Genomic DNA, 21819 nt, shown 5'->3' with positions numbered 1-21819 from the left:
AAGAAAAACAGCTGTCGAACCAGCCTACTTGTGAACATAGCTAATGAAGCTTTAAAACTATGAATGGGCAATATGAGAAAATGGATGTAAGGATATGTTTAGGGATAGGATGTCCAACTCTGTCTATTAAAGCAGATGTGATGAAAACAAAACATGTCTGTCACATTGTACTAACCCTAATGTGTCTTAATCTCAGAGTCGACATTCATGTGGATCAAACTACCTATAAACTGAAAGAACGAATAATGTAATACAAAATAAGAAAATAAAACCAACACTAATGCTGCTCCCATTCACATCACACAAAATGACAAAATGGCATTTGGCTTATTTTGTTTGTTTTACTTTCCATCTTTGCCTTGACTAGATATCACAGAATGTACATTTTAAAATGTAATGTAAAATGTAATTTCATATTTGCATCAAAGTGAAACTTTTGGGGAAAAAGAGCTACTTTTTAAAGCCTTGAATTCTAAAACTTTTTGAGTTTTAATGCGAGTTAGAATGAAATATGAGGAACGAATTTTGACACCAATTTTGCCAGGGAAATGAATGTCAAAATGAAATAACTGTCAACCTATGAGAATATAGGGTGACAGTTATGCATGACTTGACTGATTTGTCACTAGAAAAACAGGACACAGAGAAACCGCAACATTTTTAAGACATCTAAAGCTGAATTTAGGTCTTAGAGGCTGTATTTAACAGTATTCAAGGACTTTTGAAGCCCTAAATTTAGGCTAACAAAATATATGAAATATTTTGCTAAGTAAAATATGGTCTATCTCTTGATACATTATCAATAAATGTGTTTTGTATTTGTGTGTTTTCATGTGCATATGTACAGTATGTGTGTGTGTGCGCGTACCTCCTCCACGATATCAGGTACTGTCCTGTTGCCACAGTGTTATTGCTGTTGGCAACCGGTGGACACTGGAGACAGAAACACTCGCTGGCACACTCGCCTGTCTGTAGAACCACTACACACACACACACACACACACACACAGAGACAACCACATTATAATATAGGTCATGGTTTCAGGAAGTGGCTTACCATTGATTTTTTATCATAAGTCTGAATCTTAAATAATTTGCCAGTAATAGAGTTGCTGGAGACAAACTATAAGACTTGACTGAAAAGACTGGACATCATACATTGATCGAGAGGCATTCACAGATTTTTTTCTGTCTTATCCGTCATAGAGGAACACACACTTGATGGCCGGTTGGATTTAGGGAACACGCGCTTGACGACCGGTTGGATTTAGGGAACAAGCACTTGATGACTGGTCGGTGACTGTACTTTTTCCTTCTTATTGGCTATTGCCAGTCTCCATTCAGATTTGAGTAGCTGATCACTTCATACGACAGGAGGATGTCAAGACTTGTCCAGATTCCAGTTGTAAGAATCTAACATGTTAAAATAATGTTGATGGTCCTGACTGGATTAGAGGTGAGAGATTCAAGTCGTGAACCCTCATACACTACAAAATCATCTGGACGGCCGTCCCAAACTAGTGTGGACTCACTCCGATCTTGAAAATCAGTTGTGGTGGCTAAATCATCTGATTCTGTTTTGGAAGCGGTTTCAAGTTAGCAAAATACCCAGATTTGTTAATCCCTAAGTGGAATGGATCTTCTTATCGAATCCCCTGTCTCCCTGATGATGTCTTACGCTTGCGACCCCAGTCCCCAGCGTGTCTGTTAACATGGTGGATCAACACAAGCATCTGAAAGGGTGGGCACACTTCTCAAAACTAAGAATATGGCGAAATGCAATATTTGTGGCACGGTTCTGTTGACTAAGGTGGGGTGCACAAGTGTGATGAATAAGCACTTATCAATGCAGCCTCATGTAAAAGTTAACGAGTGCCGTGTTTTTCAGATCATGAGGTTGAGTGGTACTCAATCCGATGCAAGTGCAGCCAGTTCACCCTCAGGAAACCATAAAATAACGATGATTTTATTGACGTGACTAAATGAGAGACTAGTAGTTTAGTTAGTTTAGTGGTAGCACCTCAGGCGACTGCACCTCCTGCTCAGTCTCCAACCGTCATTTAAGTTTTTAGCTTCAAGTTATATGTAAGTTCATATATATTTTATTTATTTTATTTAGTTGTTTGAGTGTAACACAGGACATTCCTGAAAAAGAACACAGAGGTGCTCAGTGAATAAGAATATGAAGAATAAGCAAGAATATGTTGCTACTGCAGAATTCAATAAAAGCAGGACTGAATCTTAAGTGATTAAGAGATTAAGAGATTCTTTGACGGTTTTCCCCAACAAATTATGTAAAAACTAAAAAGGTTCGATAAGGGATTCAAAATGATTTGGATTTGCTAAGCAGATTCAATACTGGATTCGGATTCGATAAAATGCCTTTGAACCCCAACCTTAATAATAGGCCTAAAGATCATGTAGTGTGCCCCAACATTAACAAAATCTACAAAGCGTTTTGCCATCAATAAACAAGACTGATACCTTGTTCTAGCTGTGACTGGAGCTGGGGTGTGTTGCTGGTCATGGTAACCAGCTGCAGAGAGGAGGAGGCCAGCAGGAGGGGCCAGGGAGATGACGAGAGGAGGTCGGTCATCAACAGGAAGGGGATGTCCACTGCTACCCGGTCTAATGGCTCAAACTTCAAAGAATACAGATATAAGCAGATATAATAATAATAAATCAATTTAATTAAGTGTGAATCAGTCATCAAGACAGAAGGGATGCCTGCCACCACCCAATCCAATGACTCACCCTGTAAACAAACAATCTAAAGGTGTTCACACTGTTCTGCTTTTTTCAAACTGCCAGTGAAACTCGCGCTATGTGAGAATGCGCAACAAATTAGCCAATCAGATTTCCACGCTTCTTTGTTTCCCTACTGATATGATTTAGTTTCACGAAGAATATTTCCGCCTGACAAGTGCAAAATGGGCAAGAAGTTGATTACGGCCATTTAAAGCAGCCCAGTTCTCAACGACTTTTATTTGAAATGTTATGAAAAGCAATACCAAAGGAGTGAAAAATACATGATTTGCCTGTTCAATGTTGTAGCTGCAGACCACGACATAGATTAAATTGGAGACTCTTGTACTGGGGACTGCCCACAATTGGTGAGAAAGACCCAACTGGTCGCAGTGTGAACACATGGTAACACATAATCAATGGCTTTCTCATCAAAGACAATCTAAAAGAACAGTGTTTTTGATAATTAGAATCAAAAACATGGATGAACGTCGTTGAGCTAAAAGCTAAATTACCCCCAACCAAACACTGATACACTAGTGCTAATGAAGCATCAGCTACAGACCTTGGTGGACACAAACTTGACAGACACCTCGAATGGGACCACGGTCTCTATGGTAACAGTCTCATCCTGGAAGAGAAAAGAGAAAGAGAGGAGTAAATCAGATGGGAAAAGAGGAGGTAGGGCTCAGCATCATCCCAAGGGCTTATTTACCTAGTCTTCCTGAAATCTTAGATCCAGCTGAATCTAGATCAGCGCTTCTTAAAATATAGGTTGGGACAGGTCTCTTTCTAGTGCTAGTTTAGCAAGCCTGGTTCTCAGGGTGAAAATACACTGACCTTTTTGGGGTTTTGCTGGTGTTACTGCTCCTTTACCTTGTGACATTTGCAGTTGATTTGTCGTCCTTCCACAGTGGTATCGATGCTGTAGGCCACATGGAACAGGAAGACCCTTGGCCCAGTTGTCACACACCTCACATACACACACCTCTCCACCTGGAGACAAACGCACACCATGGGTATAGGAATTACTATTTTTTGCCTTGGGGGGAGCTGAAAATGTAGGCAGGTAGGCGGGTGATAGGTTAAAATGCATAGTTAAATAGGCAAATTTGGTAACTTTTGAAAAAATCATTTTGAGGAAATCTAACATGACAATCTAAGGGTTCCCTTAATAAAACTTTAAAATTGTGAATTTGTGAACATGATCAAAGAGCATAACACCAAGATGTCAGTGTCACAATACAGCCTGCCTCCTTTCTGTATGAGCCCACAGCAGAATTGCAGTTAGTTGAATACAGGATTGCACTGTGTACCCAGTGTGAATAAAAAAAAAATCTTGAAATTGTGTGGTTAAATTGTGGTTAAAGAGACTGTCCCATAACCAATAGGTCAAAGGTTCAATACTCACAACAGCCAATGTGTGTCCATGAGCAAGACATCAAACCCCATCTTCCTTACTCATAGTAAATTGATCTGGACAAAGGTGTCAGGGAAATACCTAAATTTTAGTGTGTATGTGTGTGTGTGTACCTTTTCGCCTGGGTTTAGATCTCCAAGAGCTATGTCAGGGAGCAGTGCAGGGTCAGTTTCGTCACACACTTTGGAGCTGCTGAGCGTCACATGGGTGGTCTGGCTTAGGTTGGCATCCTGGCCTGGAGACACCAATCAAGACAAACATACACAGAATGTTATACCATGGAGTTTGACAAGACAGTACAGGTTTTCCTTGCCATTACACTCCAGAAGGTGTCCTTTCTGCTCTGCTCTGCTCTACTGTAGCTCTATCTGTGTACCTGGTTTGAGGCCAGCTGTCAGTTTAACATCTCTGGCCACGGCCTCCTCCTGTGATTGGATGGTGAGGTTGATGCAGTACATTTCGTTGTTGAGCGCAGGAGGCTGGTGGCTCAGCTGAACAGAGATCTTTGGGACTCTGGAGATGATCCTAACCAACAGACAGGAACAAACACAACCAATTCACATTTCTCTGAATTTAGGCACCACCAATGTGTGTGTGTGTGTGTCTTACATGGTACTGTGCTGTATGGTCAGGCTGTCCCAGTCCACTTCCTGGTGTGCCTCGGCGCTGCGACCCCGCCGCCGCGATGACCGGCTGGCCTGCAAGGCCTCGTGGCTGGAGGCGGCGTCTCCTCCCGCTCCTCTCCAGCTCAGAAACACACAGCGGCCATTGTCGCTGCCCAGCATCACCTCTATACCTGTCATCTAAATGGACACACACAGTTAGTATCTCTCTCTCTCTCTCTCTTTGTGTCTCTCTCTCTCACGCACTTTACTCTACCTCTATCTTCTTGCCGACGTCTTCGGTCTTGGCCACGAAGCTGAAGTTGTAGCATCTGGTTGCTCCCGGCAACAGGCACATGCTCTCCTGGCCCGATGACTCCACCACACACCACTGGTTGTACTCCTACACACACATGCACACAAACACACACGGCCAGACATTTAGGAGAAACAAACATTTTCAAACGGAGCAAGGTGTTGCTGACATAGCATGCATGCTCAGCAAACATTACCAGGGTGAATAAATGTTAAACAAAACAGATGACACTACTGTTTTTTTATGTTCCTTTTCTGATGTGAGTTTGCACACATTTGGAAATGAAATGGTAAAAAAAACTAAAATAACCAGGTACTTGTCAAAGTGTTCCTATATTTGTCCATCAGCTCTCCTATAAACAATTTATCCACATGGTTTCCATTCTTCATTAAACCAACAGGTAGCATAAACCACAGACTAGCGAGCTAGCTTATTGCTAACTGGGCTCATTATTTCCAGTGAGAAATGCTAACAATCGTGACCGTTTGTTTCGCTGTGCCAAGGTATATACTTTTCCAACACAATGTGAGAAATACTAAAGAAGAATAACAACAATATTCAACAATGTCAAAGTATCACTTTGTCCTTGTACCTTGATGAATTTATGTATAAATATGTATGTGTATCTCTGAGTGGGTGTTTGGCTATAAGATTGTAGCTGGTAAGTTCGCCTATTCTGCTGGCCATTTTTGCAGGTAAGGTTAATTTCAATTCAAAAAATGTATTTTGCCTGTAAAATAGTCTGTTGAATCTTGGAGTTGACCATCCACTCTGCTTGGTGGTGGAGAAAAAAGTTTATTTCCAAGTTCAACCTCTGTGTGTGTGTGTGTGTGTGTGCACCTGGTTACTGAGGCTGACGGCCAGCTTGTTAAACCTGACAGGATGCGGGCAGTCGGCTCTGAGAAAAACCTGGAGTTGGATGGGCTGGTCCACATGGAAACTGGGAGACTGGAACCTGGCTTTACACTGGACTGGAGTCAAAGAGGGAGGGGAGAGTTTACTTTAGCTGAATCGAAAGGAAAACCGTCATATACTCTTACACTGTTCGATAACATCAATTTGTGATATTCAATGTCTTCTGTTGTAAATGTCATTCATTATCCTTTAAGTGAACTTGTGAGTGTGTATCTGTGATAACTAACTGAATGGTACGTAGTCCTGGACTTCTATGGTGAACTCATTTGATCCGGCTAAAGCCATGCGGTCGTTCCACAGCGACCCGGCTGCACTGGAAGAACTGGGATCACACTCCGGCTCGGCATCAGGAGCTTCATTCTGATGATGGAAGGAAAAAAAGAAAGAGAGAAAAAAGATGGGGAGAAGCAAGAGAGACATTTAAAATGTTATAACAAAAAAAAAAAAGCCGGTCCCTCTAGTATTTCTACCTATACTTCTTACCAAAACTGCCTGAAAATGCACCAATTTGTGCACACAGGTCCAGTCCCATGTAAAATGACACCCACCACAGCCATTTACCCTCGTGGTGGCGGTACAGCAATCAATCAAATCTAAAAACTTTAAAAACCTGCAATAAATAAGTACATCCTACAGACCTCTAGTTTTCACAATGATTCCATCTATATGTGAGGAAACCTCATTATAGATATGTCTAATTTCAGAATTTCATCTCAAAAGCAGGGGCATTTGATTTGGTGTATGTGATGTGCTGGGCCAGGTGGAGTCCATCTACTCACCATGAGGACTTTGATGAGATTCTTCTCAATCCTCGACTTTTGCTCCTCCCGCAAGGTAGAAGCTAGGGGGGAAGAGAAGAGAACTACATCATAACCTTTTACCCTCCTATATTAGAGCATCTTGTGTTGGTGTGTGTGTTTGTGTGTGCGTGCACTAGGGTTCAACCCAATACGCAGGGTTTTTCCTGCATTGTAAAATCTTGGGTGGGCTGCCTAAATATAAGTTTGAGCTGCCTGAAGAAACTGTTTAAAAGTGAATTTAAATCTGCTTGGCAATTACATTTAAATAAAAGCCTATTTAAGTCTTCCACCCACAGAAGGAGCTTGTTATTCTATCAGTAGTGACTGGAGAGGAAGCCACAGGTGACTCTTTGGATGCGCAAGGTTATGATCTTACATGGGTCAAGCATGAGGTTTCCTGAAAATAAATGATTCCATTACTTTTACTTTTCATATGATTTTTCTGTTCATCATAAGGATATTGAGGTCACTTGACAATGCTCCATGTGCATTTATCCCACATCTGAGTCATTTGTTTTTTTATGTTTTTTTATGTTGTTTTATGTTGTTTTATGTTTTTTTATGTTGTTTTCATTTGTTTGACATGTTTTTTATGTTGTTTTATGTTGTTTTATGTTTTTTTTATGTTGTTTTCATTTGTTTGACATGTTTTTTATGTCATTTGTTTTTTTATGTTATGCTCCAATGTTGCTTGTTTATTGTATGTTGTAATTAGACAGCTATACATTACGTCATTTAGCAGACGCTTTTGTCTAAAGCGACTTACAATAAGTGGGTTTGTAGTAAGCTATAAATGATATCTGATTCAATCTAAAAAATGTATTAATTATAACAGCAACAAATTGGGCTGGTCGTAACATAAGAAATACTTGAAGTTGTGAAGGCAGTGGTGAGCGAACAACAACAGCAAATAATAATAATAACGACATTCATGCATTCTTGTGTTGAATCTGATTAAAAATGTCACATTAGCATTAATTCAGGTTAAGGTCTTCCCACAGACAACCAGTTTGATCAATCCCACAATAAATATGTAATTAATCAAACTGCATCCTATCCACCATATCAGAGGTGGACATCACTGCCAGGCTGATTTTAATTAAAAGGCCAATATTGACCTGGTATATGGGTCTAACCCTAGTGCTTACCTCTGCCCAGCAGTTCCATGCAATATGTGATGTAGTCTTTAACGTTGGCCATCAGATAAGCACAGCGCAGGGCTGTGGTCAATATGGCCGTCAGCAGACCCCACCAGCGCTCTGTGCGATAGTCACACATCACATAATCCAACAGCCTGAAAACACACACACACACACACACACACAAACACGCAAACACACAGTCAACTAGTGTGTCAAAGCTCCACAAGCCACCAGTAAACATGCAATTGCTTATTATGCTTTTATGGAAAATGTTGATACTGGTATGTGTGTTGGGAACTTTCACTTTTCAAGCCTTGCATGCAAATCGCTGGCATAGAAGGTAAAGTAGGAGTAACAACTGATTCTTTCTGAAACAGGAATTCTGAACTGAAACAGGCTTAGCTGGACGCCATCCTGACATGCCTGCTGACCACCTCAACCTCACTCTGACTGTACATATCACTAGTAGAGATGATCAGACATCACATCTTGAGGTAGACTGTTTTCAGAGAAGCTTAGGAACTTTAAGTTGGTGATTAGGTCCCTGGACGTGGCGAAGGTATAATTCTGAAGTTAAAGGTGACACCCAAGTGTGTCTTTGGACCCCAAGATCTCGTAGAAACTGGAGTTGTCAGTTCTAGTTCCAGTCTGTGTGCTGACTTACTTAAGGGCTTTGGTGTAGTCTTTAGCATGGTAGTACTCCTCTCCCATCTGCACCACTGGACAAGAGAGAGAGACAGAGAGAAATACTTATCTATAAGAAAAGAGTGACAAGGCTAAACAAAGCTTGAGTCAGCTGGCCAGAGCTAAGACCGGGACATTTAAAATGCTTTCTCAAGTGCAACAGCAGTTACAAGCCACAGGTCCATAACAGTTGGTTGGGAAATAATCAAAAAAGTTGTGGTACTCACTGAGGTGGCTCTTCATACGAGGACACTTGTACTTCTTAAACTGGGCAACAGCATTACTGAGGAGGGCTATGATCAACTCCTGCATGGGGGAGAGACAGAAAGAGAAGATTGTTGTAATACAGGAGTACAACAGAACCTAGCAAGAGGAAGTGTCTCTAATGATTTTTGATGATTTTTTGCTGTTGGGGTTAAGTGGGGTGTGCTGTGACTGTGACCCCAAAAACCAAGGTACACACTGAACTGTTTAGCAACCCATTCCCCCATAGTGTTTAGTATGTTTAGTCTTGCATGTATTGTGTGTGTACTAACAGAATGTGGTACGTCTCTCTCTTTAATCTGCAGGGCCAGTATTCCTGTCTTCTCCTTCTCTGGGTCTGGAGGATCAATACCTGGAGATACAAACAACACAGAAGTCAATGCATTAGCCATATATTTCTATACCCATTTTAGAGACACTACGTCATTAATGGACAGAGGTGTGGTCATATTCAGTTCATTAAATTTAGCTAAACGTCAAATCATATTCCCCATGTTTCCCTGCTTGTGAAAAGAATGGGTAGCGGAGAAAACATAACTTACTGTGTTGTAATTCCATTGAAAATTAATGCAAATTAATGAATTATCTTTCACTAAGTGAAGGTTATAGTGTTGCTGTTTGTGTGTTGAGGACTTTCCCATCAGTGTCGAGTGTCTCCAGTTTTCACCATTTCACCAAGTGACTCACTTTCATTGTGTACAGCTTATAGAAACTATGTCTTTCACCATAGATGATAGATGCTACTGTATGTAGCTTTATCTACTACCACTTTATATTGGCCTATATAAACTGGAACTAGGAAATCTAGTCTGAGAACTAACTGAAATAAATTGAGACTCAATCATGTGTGAGAGCAACATTAATATTAAAGTAATAAAAAACAGAAAACCATGCCACCAACAAACAAGTTCATTTCCAGTGCTTATGACTTATCATTGTTACAAAGATTATTTTGATGTCCCTCTGTGTGTCTGTGTGTGTGTGTGTGTGTGTGTGTGTGTGTATCTACTCTGGTGTCCTTGTCTCCATGGTCGCTGGCCATAGAAGTCCAGTCCTCCAGTGGGCGTGTCCAACGGGTCGGGGGTGGGATAACTCACTCCAGCCTGGAACAGCCAACCAATCAACAGAAAGTATTAACTTTGTCTACTCTATTAACAACCAAACAGCCTTACACTGCATTCAGCTGATATGACAAAGTCAGCAGATACAAGCTTCCTACTAGAAAATATCCTTGTGTAAGTAGTAGTAGTAGAAGTATTACCTGACAGAGCTGCTGTGCCTGTAGCTTCCTGTCCTGGCTGTAACAGGCAGCCTGTTGGTAGTAGAAGCCAGGGTTCTGGGTCTGGATGGCTGTCAGACCTAACTTGATAGCTTCATCAAATAGCTCGCCAAATGACTGGAACCTAGAAAGTAAGAAAGAAAGAAAGAAAGAAAGAAAGAAAGACACATATCAGTCATCTTCACAGACAAAACAGGTGTTGAGTTTGAAACTAGCACTACGCTACCTTTCACCTGATGTGAGTGATATTATCTGGGTTCACATACAATGTGTGTGCCTTACTGTTTAGACATCCATGCTGTGTGCTCGAAGGCGAGTTCAGCACTGCCGATCTTCTTCTTACACAGGTCAATGTGCTTCCTAAACTGGGCGATGGCATCTAGAGGAGTGTTGTGCTGGAAACACAGGCGACAGATCTACAAAGACAGAGAGATAAACGGAGAGAGAGGGAGGGAGGAGAGAGAGATGGAGGGAGGAAGATAGGGGAGGGGAGGGGGGTAAGATAAATGGGCAGTAATTGCAGACTGCCATCTCTCTCTTTGGAGTATGTAGAGTTGTCTATATAACCGCAAGCAAAAAGAGGTCTTAACAACTTTTTACAGTGTTTTTATTGACAGCATATTATCTTTTTTCTTTTTCTTTGAAATGTACCTTATAGTTGATGAATCCAGCCATGGTTTTGATCTCCAACATGTTCGTCTCGTGGGCTCTCAGCTCATGGACAAGGCTGTATGCTGTTCTGTAATACCTACACACACACACACACACACACACACACACACACAGGCATACACACAATCAGGGAGGGAAATAAGCAAAAACCACAAGCCAAGAGCTGGTATATTTTTGCTTTGGCTAGTAAGTGTCTAGTCTATACCTACTACTTTGACAATGGTAACCAACCATCATTTATAGGTTTTTCTACCACAAAAAAAACTAAACACTTTTGGATGGTTAAATAGTACAAGTGATGAATGAATTTGGTCAGTGACAGTGGGCAGTGGAAGAAAAGGTTTCCTGAACTGCGCACAAAGCACACAAATCACAAGTCAAATTTCAATACAATTTCCTCACACTAATGTTTTTTAGCTCACTTGAGGCAGAACAGTTTTTGTTGATAAAGAAATTAGGTGATGAATTGTGATGGAAACGCATTGGTCATGAAATAATAACATCTGAAATGTTGTCTGTAAAATATCAGTCTACCACAACTTCTGGAAATGTATCTTTCAGGAAGCATGTTTATTCACTTCAACCCAGCTGATGGAAACGCACCTAATTCACATTTTGTTTTTTGCAACATTTTGCTCAAAATTCGCTTGACAGCTGGACGGCAGCATCACTACTAAAAAAAAACACCATGTTTCATAAGGGACAAAAAAGTGTCTTGTATGTCATCACAATACGCAACGAAGTGGCCTTTGTATCCATTCTGGATTGATGGGTTCAGACTTACTTGAGAGCGTTCTGGGTGTCCTGTTTCAGTTCACTGAAGAAAGCGATTTTAAACTGGTGTCTGACAAACAACAGCTGCAAACAGCAGGAGACGGAGAGGATGAAGAAAGGTGAAGAAAGGAAGAGGAGAGAGGGATCACAGGAAGAGGAGGGGAGATGTAATCAGATTTCTCTCAAGTTACATCCTAACATCAATATAGAATACACCATCAGAATACACATGACACCTTGAAAACCAGTTATGCTAATGTAATTTACATTGTTGGTCTGCAGGGATAAAATACATATTCCCCAGGAGGAAGAAGAGCATAAAGCTTTTTGCATATACCCCATGACGTTTAAATGCACGCAAGCATAGTGTTCCCAATAAAATTTCCCCTTTAATATTTTGTGGTGACTGGGGTTCATTTTGATTTGGATTGATTCCAGAATTGGTCCCCATGCTGGTTGAACCACTAAATTCCAACACTTTAATATTAGATTAGATGAAACTATAATGGTCTCTGTGGGGAAATTGGCTCACTGAAGCTGCAGAGAATACAATATACATAAGAATGAGACAAACAGAAAGACTCAAGATAATACAAGTAACTACAACAATCAAACCTAGTGAAAATAATACATCAAATGAATATGAAGATACGTCTTTGTTGACAGATTTACAGGTTTGAAGCGGATATACAAGTACAATTATGATAAAAGCACTCTTAAACATTCGTCTAATACATATTTGGCTTAAGCTTAACACAGACACTGAAGTGAGTGTGTGTGTGTGTGTTCCTACCTGGTGTGTGGTCTTGTTGAGGAACTCTTTGTGTGATTTGACTCGGCGGATCTCGGTGTAGTAGTATGTCTGAGCATGTTCATAGAAGGCATTCTCTAACCTAGAATATCAATAGGCAGAATAAAGTTACATGAAGTTAGAGACTTTGGGATAGTCAACTGTAGCCTGTTGCACCAGCTGAACATGCATTTGATTGTAAGTTAGGGTGTAAAACTGACACCATCTTTACGTTGAAACAAGTTAGTAATAGTTTGACACTAAAGCTGTGTCTTTGTTTAGGTGCATCATGGAGACTGAAGATACATATTAACTAGTAGGGTGTAAAGGGACCACTAACAAATACAGAGACAGTGAAGTTTCCACCTTCTGTGGCCAAAAACATGTGTCAAAATCACGTGTGTCAAAACTAGATGCAACTAATACAGACAACAATAGTGACATGAAGTGGTTAACTGTTAATTTCAACAAACTAAAAGCTATGTAGTTAGGTTTAATGCTATTTCCCGCTGTCACCAAGAGGGTGGAAAAACTTTATTTTTTTTATTAAAAGCTGGCTAAAATTGTAGTGTGGTTCTTCATCAGTTCAGTGATCTAATTTCACATTGCTTTTACAAAAGACTGTATACCTAGTAGGGGCTCAGTGTAAGTTTTAAGTTGTAACATATGTCTACATTAGAACTATTTCAGTTGGTGCAATTTTAGTAATCCATTGTATAAAGTCGGACTTCATGGCAATCTACATCAAACTATCCTACGTTTGAATTTAAGTTTAACTGGCTGGTGAATAAGAATTACGGTAAAATATAATCACAGTAGGTCTGAAGGCATCTTCCAATTTTAATAAATGGGTACAAAAAGATCAAAGAAGAAAATCCTGTTAGACAGACATAAGGAGTATTTAGTGTATCCCACCGGTGGTCAATATGCAAAGTGACAAAAGGTGAGTGAATTGCTACTACCTGATAATGTAGCCCACTAGGTGGTCGGTGTGCGGCAGTACGAAGAGACTCTTGCCAGACAGATCACAGGCATTACAAAGAGCTGCTGCTCTCTCCGACGCGACCAAGTCCTCTCCTGCACAAACAACAAGGTTAATGATGATTTGGCTTGGTAACAGGGCCCACCGTCATAGGCAAATTTGCTCAGGTTGCACTATGGATGCCATGTTGCTGCCTTTTTTCCAGAACTAGTGTTGGCAGTAAATGTCACATATATATATGATGCAGGAAAAAAGCAATGCCAGGACAAGAAATCAACTTTTTTTTTTTTGCTGCAGTATCTACAGTGTCCCAAAATTAACCAGCTACTTTGATTATTTTACCAGCTGACTAAGTTTTTAGATTCAAATGGGCCCTCCAAATGACAGCTGGTCGAAACTCAAGACAGTAAACTGCAACCCTAAAGTATATAGGTACAAAGTGAAACCCAAGTGGGTGGGATTGTATTCCTTTGGACTACAAGCTAACTGTCCCCATCTGATAAGGACTAGTGCCCAGAGTTTAGTAGAAGTCCCAGATATGATTTATTAGGTCTTTACCTGGAGGTAGAGGGGTTTTCTTCTGGATTAAAACCACAGCCACCTTGGTGTTCCTGCCCTGAAGACTGGTCCTAAGAACATATAGACACACAATACAGATGACATTAGTTAAAATTCAAAATACTCATGGAACGCTGTGCTTTACGGCGGACAAGCAACTCTGATTCAGTTGACTGCAATTGTAAATTTAGTATGAAGTTTCAACGAGAACAACTTAACAGAGTGGCATAATAGCCAGGTTACACTGCATAAAACACCTAAAATCCACTTAATTGCACGAAAAATATGCACTAAAACTATTCTGGCATGGTATTCTGGCAGCTCTTGGTGGTCCAACACCCTACCTGTTGGTGCTTTTATTTTGCAGTTACCTGTGTAGACAGCAGCCTAGCATAAACCAAGTTTATATCTCCTAACCATATCTTGCAGAGAGCTTAATGAAGGTGTCCTCTACCATACCTGCTAGTCTTTCAGATGTGTTACTTTGTAAAACTCCTACCAGACATCTCAACAGATGGCAGCCTAAAAAAATCCACCCTAAACACTAAAACACAAAGAACAGCTATTGGCGATGTACCTTGGATTTCTAGGGCCATTTTGTTGTTTGGTGGTGTATTTCTTATTCCTGCAGATAACTGGCCAAACACAGATGACGTGACATCACGTCGACTTATTTCCAGATATTTCCACAACTACAATGGCAATTGGTAGCAGAATTTTTGTTCAGCTTTCATGTTTTAGATAGCAGAAAGGTGTCAGTCCCTCAGAATCAAAGAATCAAAGGGCTTCTTTCTAGACTCACCATTTTGCACCAAGATTCAACAGTCATACAGGGAGAAATCCATTGTAAGAGAGGTAGAGAGACCAATTTCTCTGCGATCATTGACACACCCCAATGTTTACCAACTAGTTGGCAAGCTATATTTATATGCCACTCATTTCACTGAACCAGCAAGTTCATACAACCTTCTCTGGGAAATGTAGGAAATCACTAACTGAAGTAGAAGTAGATGAGGCAGGCGGAGGGAAAGTGGGTACACCAAAAAAGTAAATTAACATTTCCTCACAAAATAACTCCTGGAACATTACAAATTGATGACCTCTAACAGGCTTTACCATCTAAAAACAGCTCTTGTCCAAGGAAAATGTGCTGATTTATGTTTTTCAAGAAATTTCAAGAATAAAACCCTTAAATGTGCAATAAACTAAAACATGGTGTAACCCATTGGAAAACCAATTGTTACTAGAACATTTAGAACTATTTCCCTTCACTGAGAGAATTCCTTTTATTTAATTAATAACCACGTTCTTTATTCTATATTTAATTTATTATTTCATTTTAGCTCAGAGGTCTAATTTTGCATTAGTAAGTGTTCTATTGGAAAAAACTTAACAACAAATAAGCTTATTGGTTCAAAGTTGAATAATTGATGTGTGTTAATACAATGATTTTGCTTTAAACTTACCTCTGTGTTCTGTTTACTCATTGTGGTGTCCGATTCCTGTTCATTACCCCTCCCTACGAATCTAGATTATACTGGTCCATTGTGCACTTACCTTCCAGGTGGGTTACACAGTAAAACTTGGCGAGCCAGCCAGGAGGGGTTTGATTCATAAATAACCATTTATAATCAAATTAATGGGACACCTTTTGAGTAACTGGAGTGTGACAGAGTGTATTTGGAATATAGTGAATTTAACATTTGAGGTATTGGGTTTTGTATTGCTTTATCTCATTTTCAAATAGATTGACATTTCAGTTTTACCTTGGAAAAAATGGATATCATTGTGACAGAGAATGTGAAAATCCCAAATGCCGTTTTAGTTAGCGGGTTAACTAACACTAAGGTAGACAATGAGATCTTTGATTTTCTCAATACGGGTCAATCTCTAGAATAATCAACGTATCTACCACAGACCCTGAGCCCCAGGTAATTGTAGAATTTGAACAGGGTACCGCTGTAGAAGCACTTGAAACACGCTTCTTACCTTACCGAAGACCATGTGCTGCCGACCCTCATGTTATCCACCACGTTGAGAGTCTTGCTAGTGTTTACACTAGTGATGCAGGCACCACTGCAACAAATACTTACCTTTTCGGGTTGAAAGACTTAGCTAAGTTGAGCGGCAGGCAATTTGAAGATATCCTCCGTGAGGAGTTGGCTAGGATCAGTGAATCTATTAGATACGAGACCCCACTTGAGATCAGTGAAAATCCTGTAGAACCCGAGCCACCCCTTACACAAAGTGATATCCAAATTGTGGCCCCTAGCTTAGTCAGTGCCCCCGTTGAATTGAGTCAGGCCTCCCACAAGCCCCAGACTGGCGTTGAGGTCCAAGATTTTTCCTCTCCAAGAGGAGAAAGAACCAGCACTTTCCACTTACCTTCAGATCAACTCAGCACCCCTGAAGTACAACGTGTTGTAGTTGAGCACATTGTCAAGAGCGGTGAAATTGCATCACACATCCATTCTCCTTGCAAACTGAAATCGTTCTCCCCAACCCAACTTCGAAGTCGACTATGACACGTGGCGCAACAGTGTGGAATTCTGCTTGAATGACCCGTCAATCCCTGATTCCCAAATGGTGAGGAAAATTGTTGAAAGCCTTTCATCTCCAGCTGCAAACATAGTCAAGTCTTTAAGGCCTCAAGCCTCACCAAAAGAATACTTGAACTTACTTGATTCTGCTTATGCCACTGTTGAGGATGGAGATGAGCTTTTTGCACGATTCTTGAACAACAATCAAAATGCTGGAGAGAAAGCCTCTGATTACCTGCGGCGACTACATACAGCATTAAGCCACGTGGTCAGTAAAGGAGGAATTGCTGCCCGTGACTCTGACAAACAACTTCTCAAGCAATTCTGCCATGGTTGTTGGAATAGCACTCTGATCACCAGTCTTCAGCTTGAACAGCGCAAGAGTGCGCCACCATCATTTGCAGAGCTTCTTCTTTTACTGCGAACTGAGGAAGATAAACAGGCTAACAAAGCCAGCAGAATGAAGCAACACTTCGGGTTTACAAAGCCAAAGGCCGTGTCAAAGATGCAAGCTGCACACATGTCCTGCACAGAGGATATTGGCATGCCAAAGGAAGAAGAAGCCTTCTTAGTTGTAGTAGTAACTAACGACATAAAGAAGCAGATTGCCGAACTTCAGGTTCAGGTGGTGAAACTCAATGCATGCAGTTCAGAGAAGCCTGTGAAAGAAAAAGCAACAGGAAGTACAAGACAGAAACATAAGACCAAAAATAAGCGGTCAGAAAAACAACTTCAGCAAATCACTGCGACAGTGAGACTGAAGCCATGGTATTGCTTCAGATGTGGTGAGGATGGCCACATTGCGTCCACATGCAGCAACATGCCCAATCCCACCCTTGTGCAAGCCAAGAAAGCAGAGCTCAGGGAGAAGCAGCGTGCTTGGGAGACCTGGAACGGCTCATCCACCACTCCTTCTTTAAACTAGAACAGGCTTCTGTTGAGGGACAAATAGAAGCCAAGAAACCACCATGTCCCCCATCTACAGGCAAAGAAAAAACTGTGACTCACGCCCACAGAGTCACACAAGAAAGAGAATTGCCAAAACGTCTTGTAGGCAGCAAGTGTACGGCCGATGTAAATGTGGGTGGGGTGGACTGTAGTTGTTTACTAGACACAGGGTCACAGGTCACCACAGTGGCCAAGTCTTTTTATCAAACCCATTTATCTGAGCATCCTATTAAACCCATCAGTGATATACTTTAAGTAGAAGAAGCAAATGGGCAACCTGTTCCCTACCTGGGTTATGTAGAGGTCGACCTTAAGTTCCCTAAAGCCCTCCTTGAGTCCGAGCCTGAAATTTCGACTTTGGCTTTAATCGTTCCCGATCTCCGGTCAAACAGTGGCGTCCCATTGTTAATCGGCACCAACACTTTGGACCCCATATATGATCAGTGTTGTGACGAATCTTCATTTCCCCAAAACTCATCTTGCTATGGCTACAGACAGGTCCTTCGCACACTCCAACTGAGGAGAAAACAAGCAACAAGTGGAGAACTTGGCTTTGTGAAGCTCAGAGGGAGGGAACAAGAAGTCCTTCCAGCGAAACAAAAAGTGCTGCTTGAAGGCTATGTGTGTGTCAACTCAGTCAATACAGCACCATAGCTCCTGCATCGCATCGCTAGCTTGTCTGGGAAGCTAAGCAGGTTTGGCTGTGGTTAGTCCTTGTATGGGAGACCACCTGGTGCTGGAAGTGGTGTTGGAGGACCAGTAGGAGGTGCTCTTCCCTCTGGTCTCATGAATAATATCCCCAATGCCCCAGGGCAGAGACAGGGACTCCGTCCTGTGAGTGAGCACCGTCCTTCGGATGAGACGTTAAACCGAGGTCCTGACTCTGTGGTCAATAAAGATCCCATCGGCGCTTATCGCAAGAGTAGGGGTGTAACCCCGGTGCCCTGGCAAAATTCCCCCCAAAAAACAGGCCTTCCTTCCATCATGGCCACCTAATCATCCCTCGTTACCTAATTGGCTCTTTCAGTCCTCTACTCTCCACTGAGATAGCTGATGTGTGGTGAGCGTTCTGGCGCAAAACTGGCTGCCGTGCATCACCCAGGTGGGTGCTACACACCAGTGGTGGATGAGTTGAGTTACCCCCCCCCATGCATCGCCATGCGACGAAAATCCAACACCACATCAAGCTGAATGATGAGACACCGTTCAAACAGAGAATCCGTCCAATTCATCCTCATGATTATGAAACGGTTAAAAAGCACCTCCAAACCCTTCTTGATGCAGGCATAATCCGAGAATCAGAGTCCCCATTCTCATCGCCGATAGAAAGAAAAATGGCGATGTACGCCTGTGTGTGGACGATAGGAAACTAAACCGGCAGACAATAAAAGATGCTTATGCGTTGCCAAACATGGAGGAGTCATTTTCCGCTCTCGCTGGATCCAAGTGGTTTTCCGTGATGGATTTGAAGGCTGGATACTACCAAATTGAGATGAATGAAAGTGACAAGCCAAAAACTGCCTTTGTGTGTCCCTTTGGATTTTGGATTTTTCAACCGGATGCCCCAGGGAGTCACCAACGCTCCGAGCACATTCCAACGGCTCATGGAGAAGTGCATGAGTGACATCAATCTAAAGGAGGTCCTGGTTTTCCTTGATGACTTAATAGTGTTTTCGGACACTCTGGAAGAGCATGAGACTAGGCTCATTCACGTACTCAACCATCTCAGGGAATATGGCTTGAAGCTTTCACCCGATAAATGTAAGTTCTTCCAGACTTCAGTCCGTTACTTGGGGCATATTGTGTCCAGCGATGGAGTGAAGACCGACCCTGAAAAGGTTCAAGCCTTAAAAACCTGGCCGAGACCACAGAACTTAAAGGAGCTCCAATCTTTCCTAGGATTTTCCGGCTACTACCGGAGGTTTGTGAAAGATTACTCAAGGATAGTCAAACCCTTGACCAACCTCACTGCTGGCTACCCACCTCGGCGGAAGGGAGTCAAAGTTAGCCTCAGTGATGGTAAATACCTCAGCCCAAAAGAGCCCTTGGTGAACGCTGGAGTGTTGAGTGTCAGCAAGCTTTTGAGGAGATAATACACAAACTGACATCGTCTCCTCTCCTTGGTTATGCAAATCCGAAACTTCCTTATGTGCTCCACACTGATGCCAGCACAACAGGATTAGGAGCCGCTTTGTATCAAGAACAGAACGGAGAAACACGGGTGATTGCTTATGCTAGTAGAGGACTCTCCCGCAGTGAAGCACGATACCCAGCGCACAAGCTTGAGTTCTTGGCCCTTAAATGGGCAATCACAGAAAAGTTTCATGACTATCTGTATGGAAACTCCTTCACTGTTCTCACAGACAACAATCCATTGACATACCTACTTACCACTGCCAAGCTCGAGGCTGCGCGCTACCGTTGGTTAGCTGCGCTATCAACATTCACTTTTGACATCAAGTATCGAGCTGGTAGGCAGAATATGGATGCAGATGATCTGTCAAGGAGACACCATGGTACACTGGAAAATGATGCCATATCGCAAGAGGAGAGCCAAAGGATTGACCGGTTCACTTCCCACCTATTGGCATCCATAAACGAGTTTGAACTGGTGACTCCAGATATTGTCAAAGCTGCCTGTCAAAGACATACTGTGAGGCAAGTTCAAGAGCTTTCACCTTTCCTCGGCTATGTTGAATCACTTGCCATTCATGCAGATGCAATCCCTGCTGTCTTTGAGAAGGATGAGTCACAGGATGGGGTCCTAACCGTGCCTAAACACAGTGAGTCTGACCTCATGAAACTGCAAAGAGAAGATCCTGTCATCAGCAAGGTTATCAGCTTGATGGAACGCGGCAACGATTTACCTGCAGATCACACAGCAGATTCTCCCGAAATACGGTCGATCCTGAGAGAGTGGAAACGGCTTCAAATGAAGTCAGGCCTTGTGTATTGGACACGGGAATGTGAGGGAGAAACCCTATTTCAGCTAGTACTCCCAGATGTCCTACAGCCTATCGTGCTCAGGAATCTCCATGATGACATGGGACACTTAGGGATCAAACGTACCCTTGAACTCACCTGATCACGATTCTACTGGCCGAAGATGGCTGCAGATGTAGAGAGAAAAGTGAGAACATGTGAGCGATGTGTTCGAAGGAAGACCCAGCCGGACAAGGCTGCCCCACTAGTGAACATCCAGACTACTAGACCAATGGAGTTGGTCTGTATGGATTTCCTTTCACTAGAGCCAGGCAGCCGGAACACCAAGGGTTACCCGGTTACCCATAGACATAGCCTTTGGATTGCCAGTCAAAGGAAAAGAATCCAGTTCACATTCTCAGTATGTGAGGAACCTGAAATCTCACCTGGAAGAAAGCTATCAGGTTGCAATAGAAAACTCTCGCAAGGTTGCAGAGAAAAACAAGAAGCGATTTGATAGAGTTGTCAGAGAATCTACACTAGATGTCGGGGATCAAGTCCTGGTGAGTAACCTCCGTCTCTGGAACAAACATAAACTGGCAGATCGTTGGGAGTCCACGAGCTATGTGGTTACCAAGCGGATGGGAGATTTATCCATTTACTCTGTGAAACCCGAATAGGAGGAAGGACCACCTCGGACGTTACACAGAGACCTTTTACTTCCTTGTGGATTTCTTCCCGAAGCTGAGAGAGAGGAACAAAAGACGAAAAGTAGTCCAACGAGACCTAGAACAAGACAGCAAAGTGCCATTCAACAAGAGGAAGAACCCTTTGCTTCGGACGACGACAACTATGAAAGCTGGTATACAACTGCTACCTTACCAGATGTCACAGACAGGAGGTTTGTCAAAGTGTATCATGTGCCAAAACCCAATCCAGCACCTGTCCCGTGCAGGCGTAGTGAAAGCCCTGCAAAACCTCATCCATGTCGTGTCAACGTGGGTTCAGTTCCAGGAGCTTTAAGACCAAATGATGTCCTTCAGCCTGGAAGAGAGATATGCTCAGATGCTTATGACTCATCTATAAGAGAGGCTGAAGAGGATACCTTGTCTGACGCAACATCTGTTGGAAGAGCAGTTGGATCCTCCAAGACCCTAACGCCTGATGAAACAGAAGACTTACCTGTGTTGAGTCCACCTGTAAAACAAAGAGATCAACACTTACCTGAAATGGAATCTCAAAACTTACCTGAAATGGAAACTCAGAACTTACCTGGAGACCTGCCTGATGCTTCTTCAGTCGGTGCCGGTTTGGAACCTGTGGAGAGAAGTCCTGTGGAACTGGAGGCTGAAGATTCATCCTTCAGCGAACATTTGACAGGTATAAAGAAGACAACTGATCATACAGAAACAGAGAAAGCAAGTCAAGAGAAGACAGAGGGACAAACAGTAGCAGACATTCCTGTC

At 42.1% G+C, this 21819-nt stretch overlaps 1 protein-coding gene across 2 annotated transcripts in view; it reads right to left on the bottom strand.

Moving 5' to 3' along the window:
- Positions 1–21819, bottom strand: part of trappc11 (trafficking protein particle complex subunit 11) — a 34442-nt gene that overhangs the window by 3833 nt on the left and 8790 nt on the right. For both annotated transcript variants that reach the window (XR_013507267.1, XM_078289230.1), the window contains exons 4-26: positions 13944–14014; positions 13366–13480; positions 12407–12506; positions 11624–11697; positions 10819–10915; positions 10450–10583; positions 10150–10291; positions 9898–9991; positions 9161–9240; positions 8852–8930; positions 8605–8659; positions 7947–8092; positions 6778–6839; positions 6226–6358; positions 5924–6054; positions 5045–5170; positions 4775–4968; positions 4542–4690; positions 4279–4400; positions 3622–3741; positions 3311–3376; positions 2485–2641; positions 869–980 (exon numbers count right to left, since the gene is read on the bottom strand). Coding sequence is in view for 1 of the 2 variants with exons in the window: in XM_078289230.1 (XP_078145356.1) it covers positions 869–980; positions 2485–2641; positions 3311–3376; positions 3622–3741; positions 4279–4400; positions 4542–4690; positions 4775–4968; positions 5045–5170; positions 5924–6054; positions 6226–6358; positions 6778–6839; positions 7947–8092; positions 8605–8659; positions 8852–8930; positions 9161–9240; positions 9898–9991; positions 10150–10291; positions 10450–10583; positions 10819–10915; positions 11624–11697; positions 12407–12506; positions 13366–13480; positions 13944–14014 (2559 nt within the window). In the remaining variant the exon portion in view is untranslated. The remainder of the gene's footprint in view (positions 1–868; positions 981–2484; positions 2642–3310; positions 3377–3621; positions 3742–4278; positions 4401–4541; positions 4691–4774; positions 4969–5044; positions 5171–5923; positions 6055–6225; positions 6359–6777; positions 6840–7946; positions 8093–8604; positions 8660–8851; positions 8931–9160; positions 9241–9897; positions 9992–10149; positions 10292–10449; positions 10584–10818; positions 10916–11623; positions 11698–12406; positions 12507–13365; positions 13481–13943; positions 14015–21819) is intronic.

The sequence above is a fragment of the Centroberyx gerrardi genome, chromosome 16 (genome assembly GCF_048128805.1).
Source record: "Centroberyx gerrardi isolate f3 chromosome 16, fCenGer3.hap1.cur.20231027, whole genome shotgun sequence".
Taxonomy (NCBI): Eukaryota; Metazoa; Chordata; class Actinopteri; order Beryciformes; family Berycidae; genus Centroberyx; species Centroberyx gerrardi.
Note: the sequence above shows the minus strand (reverse complement) of the source record. Positions and strands in the feature narration are given on the sequence as shown.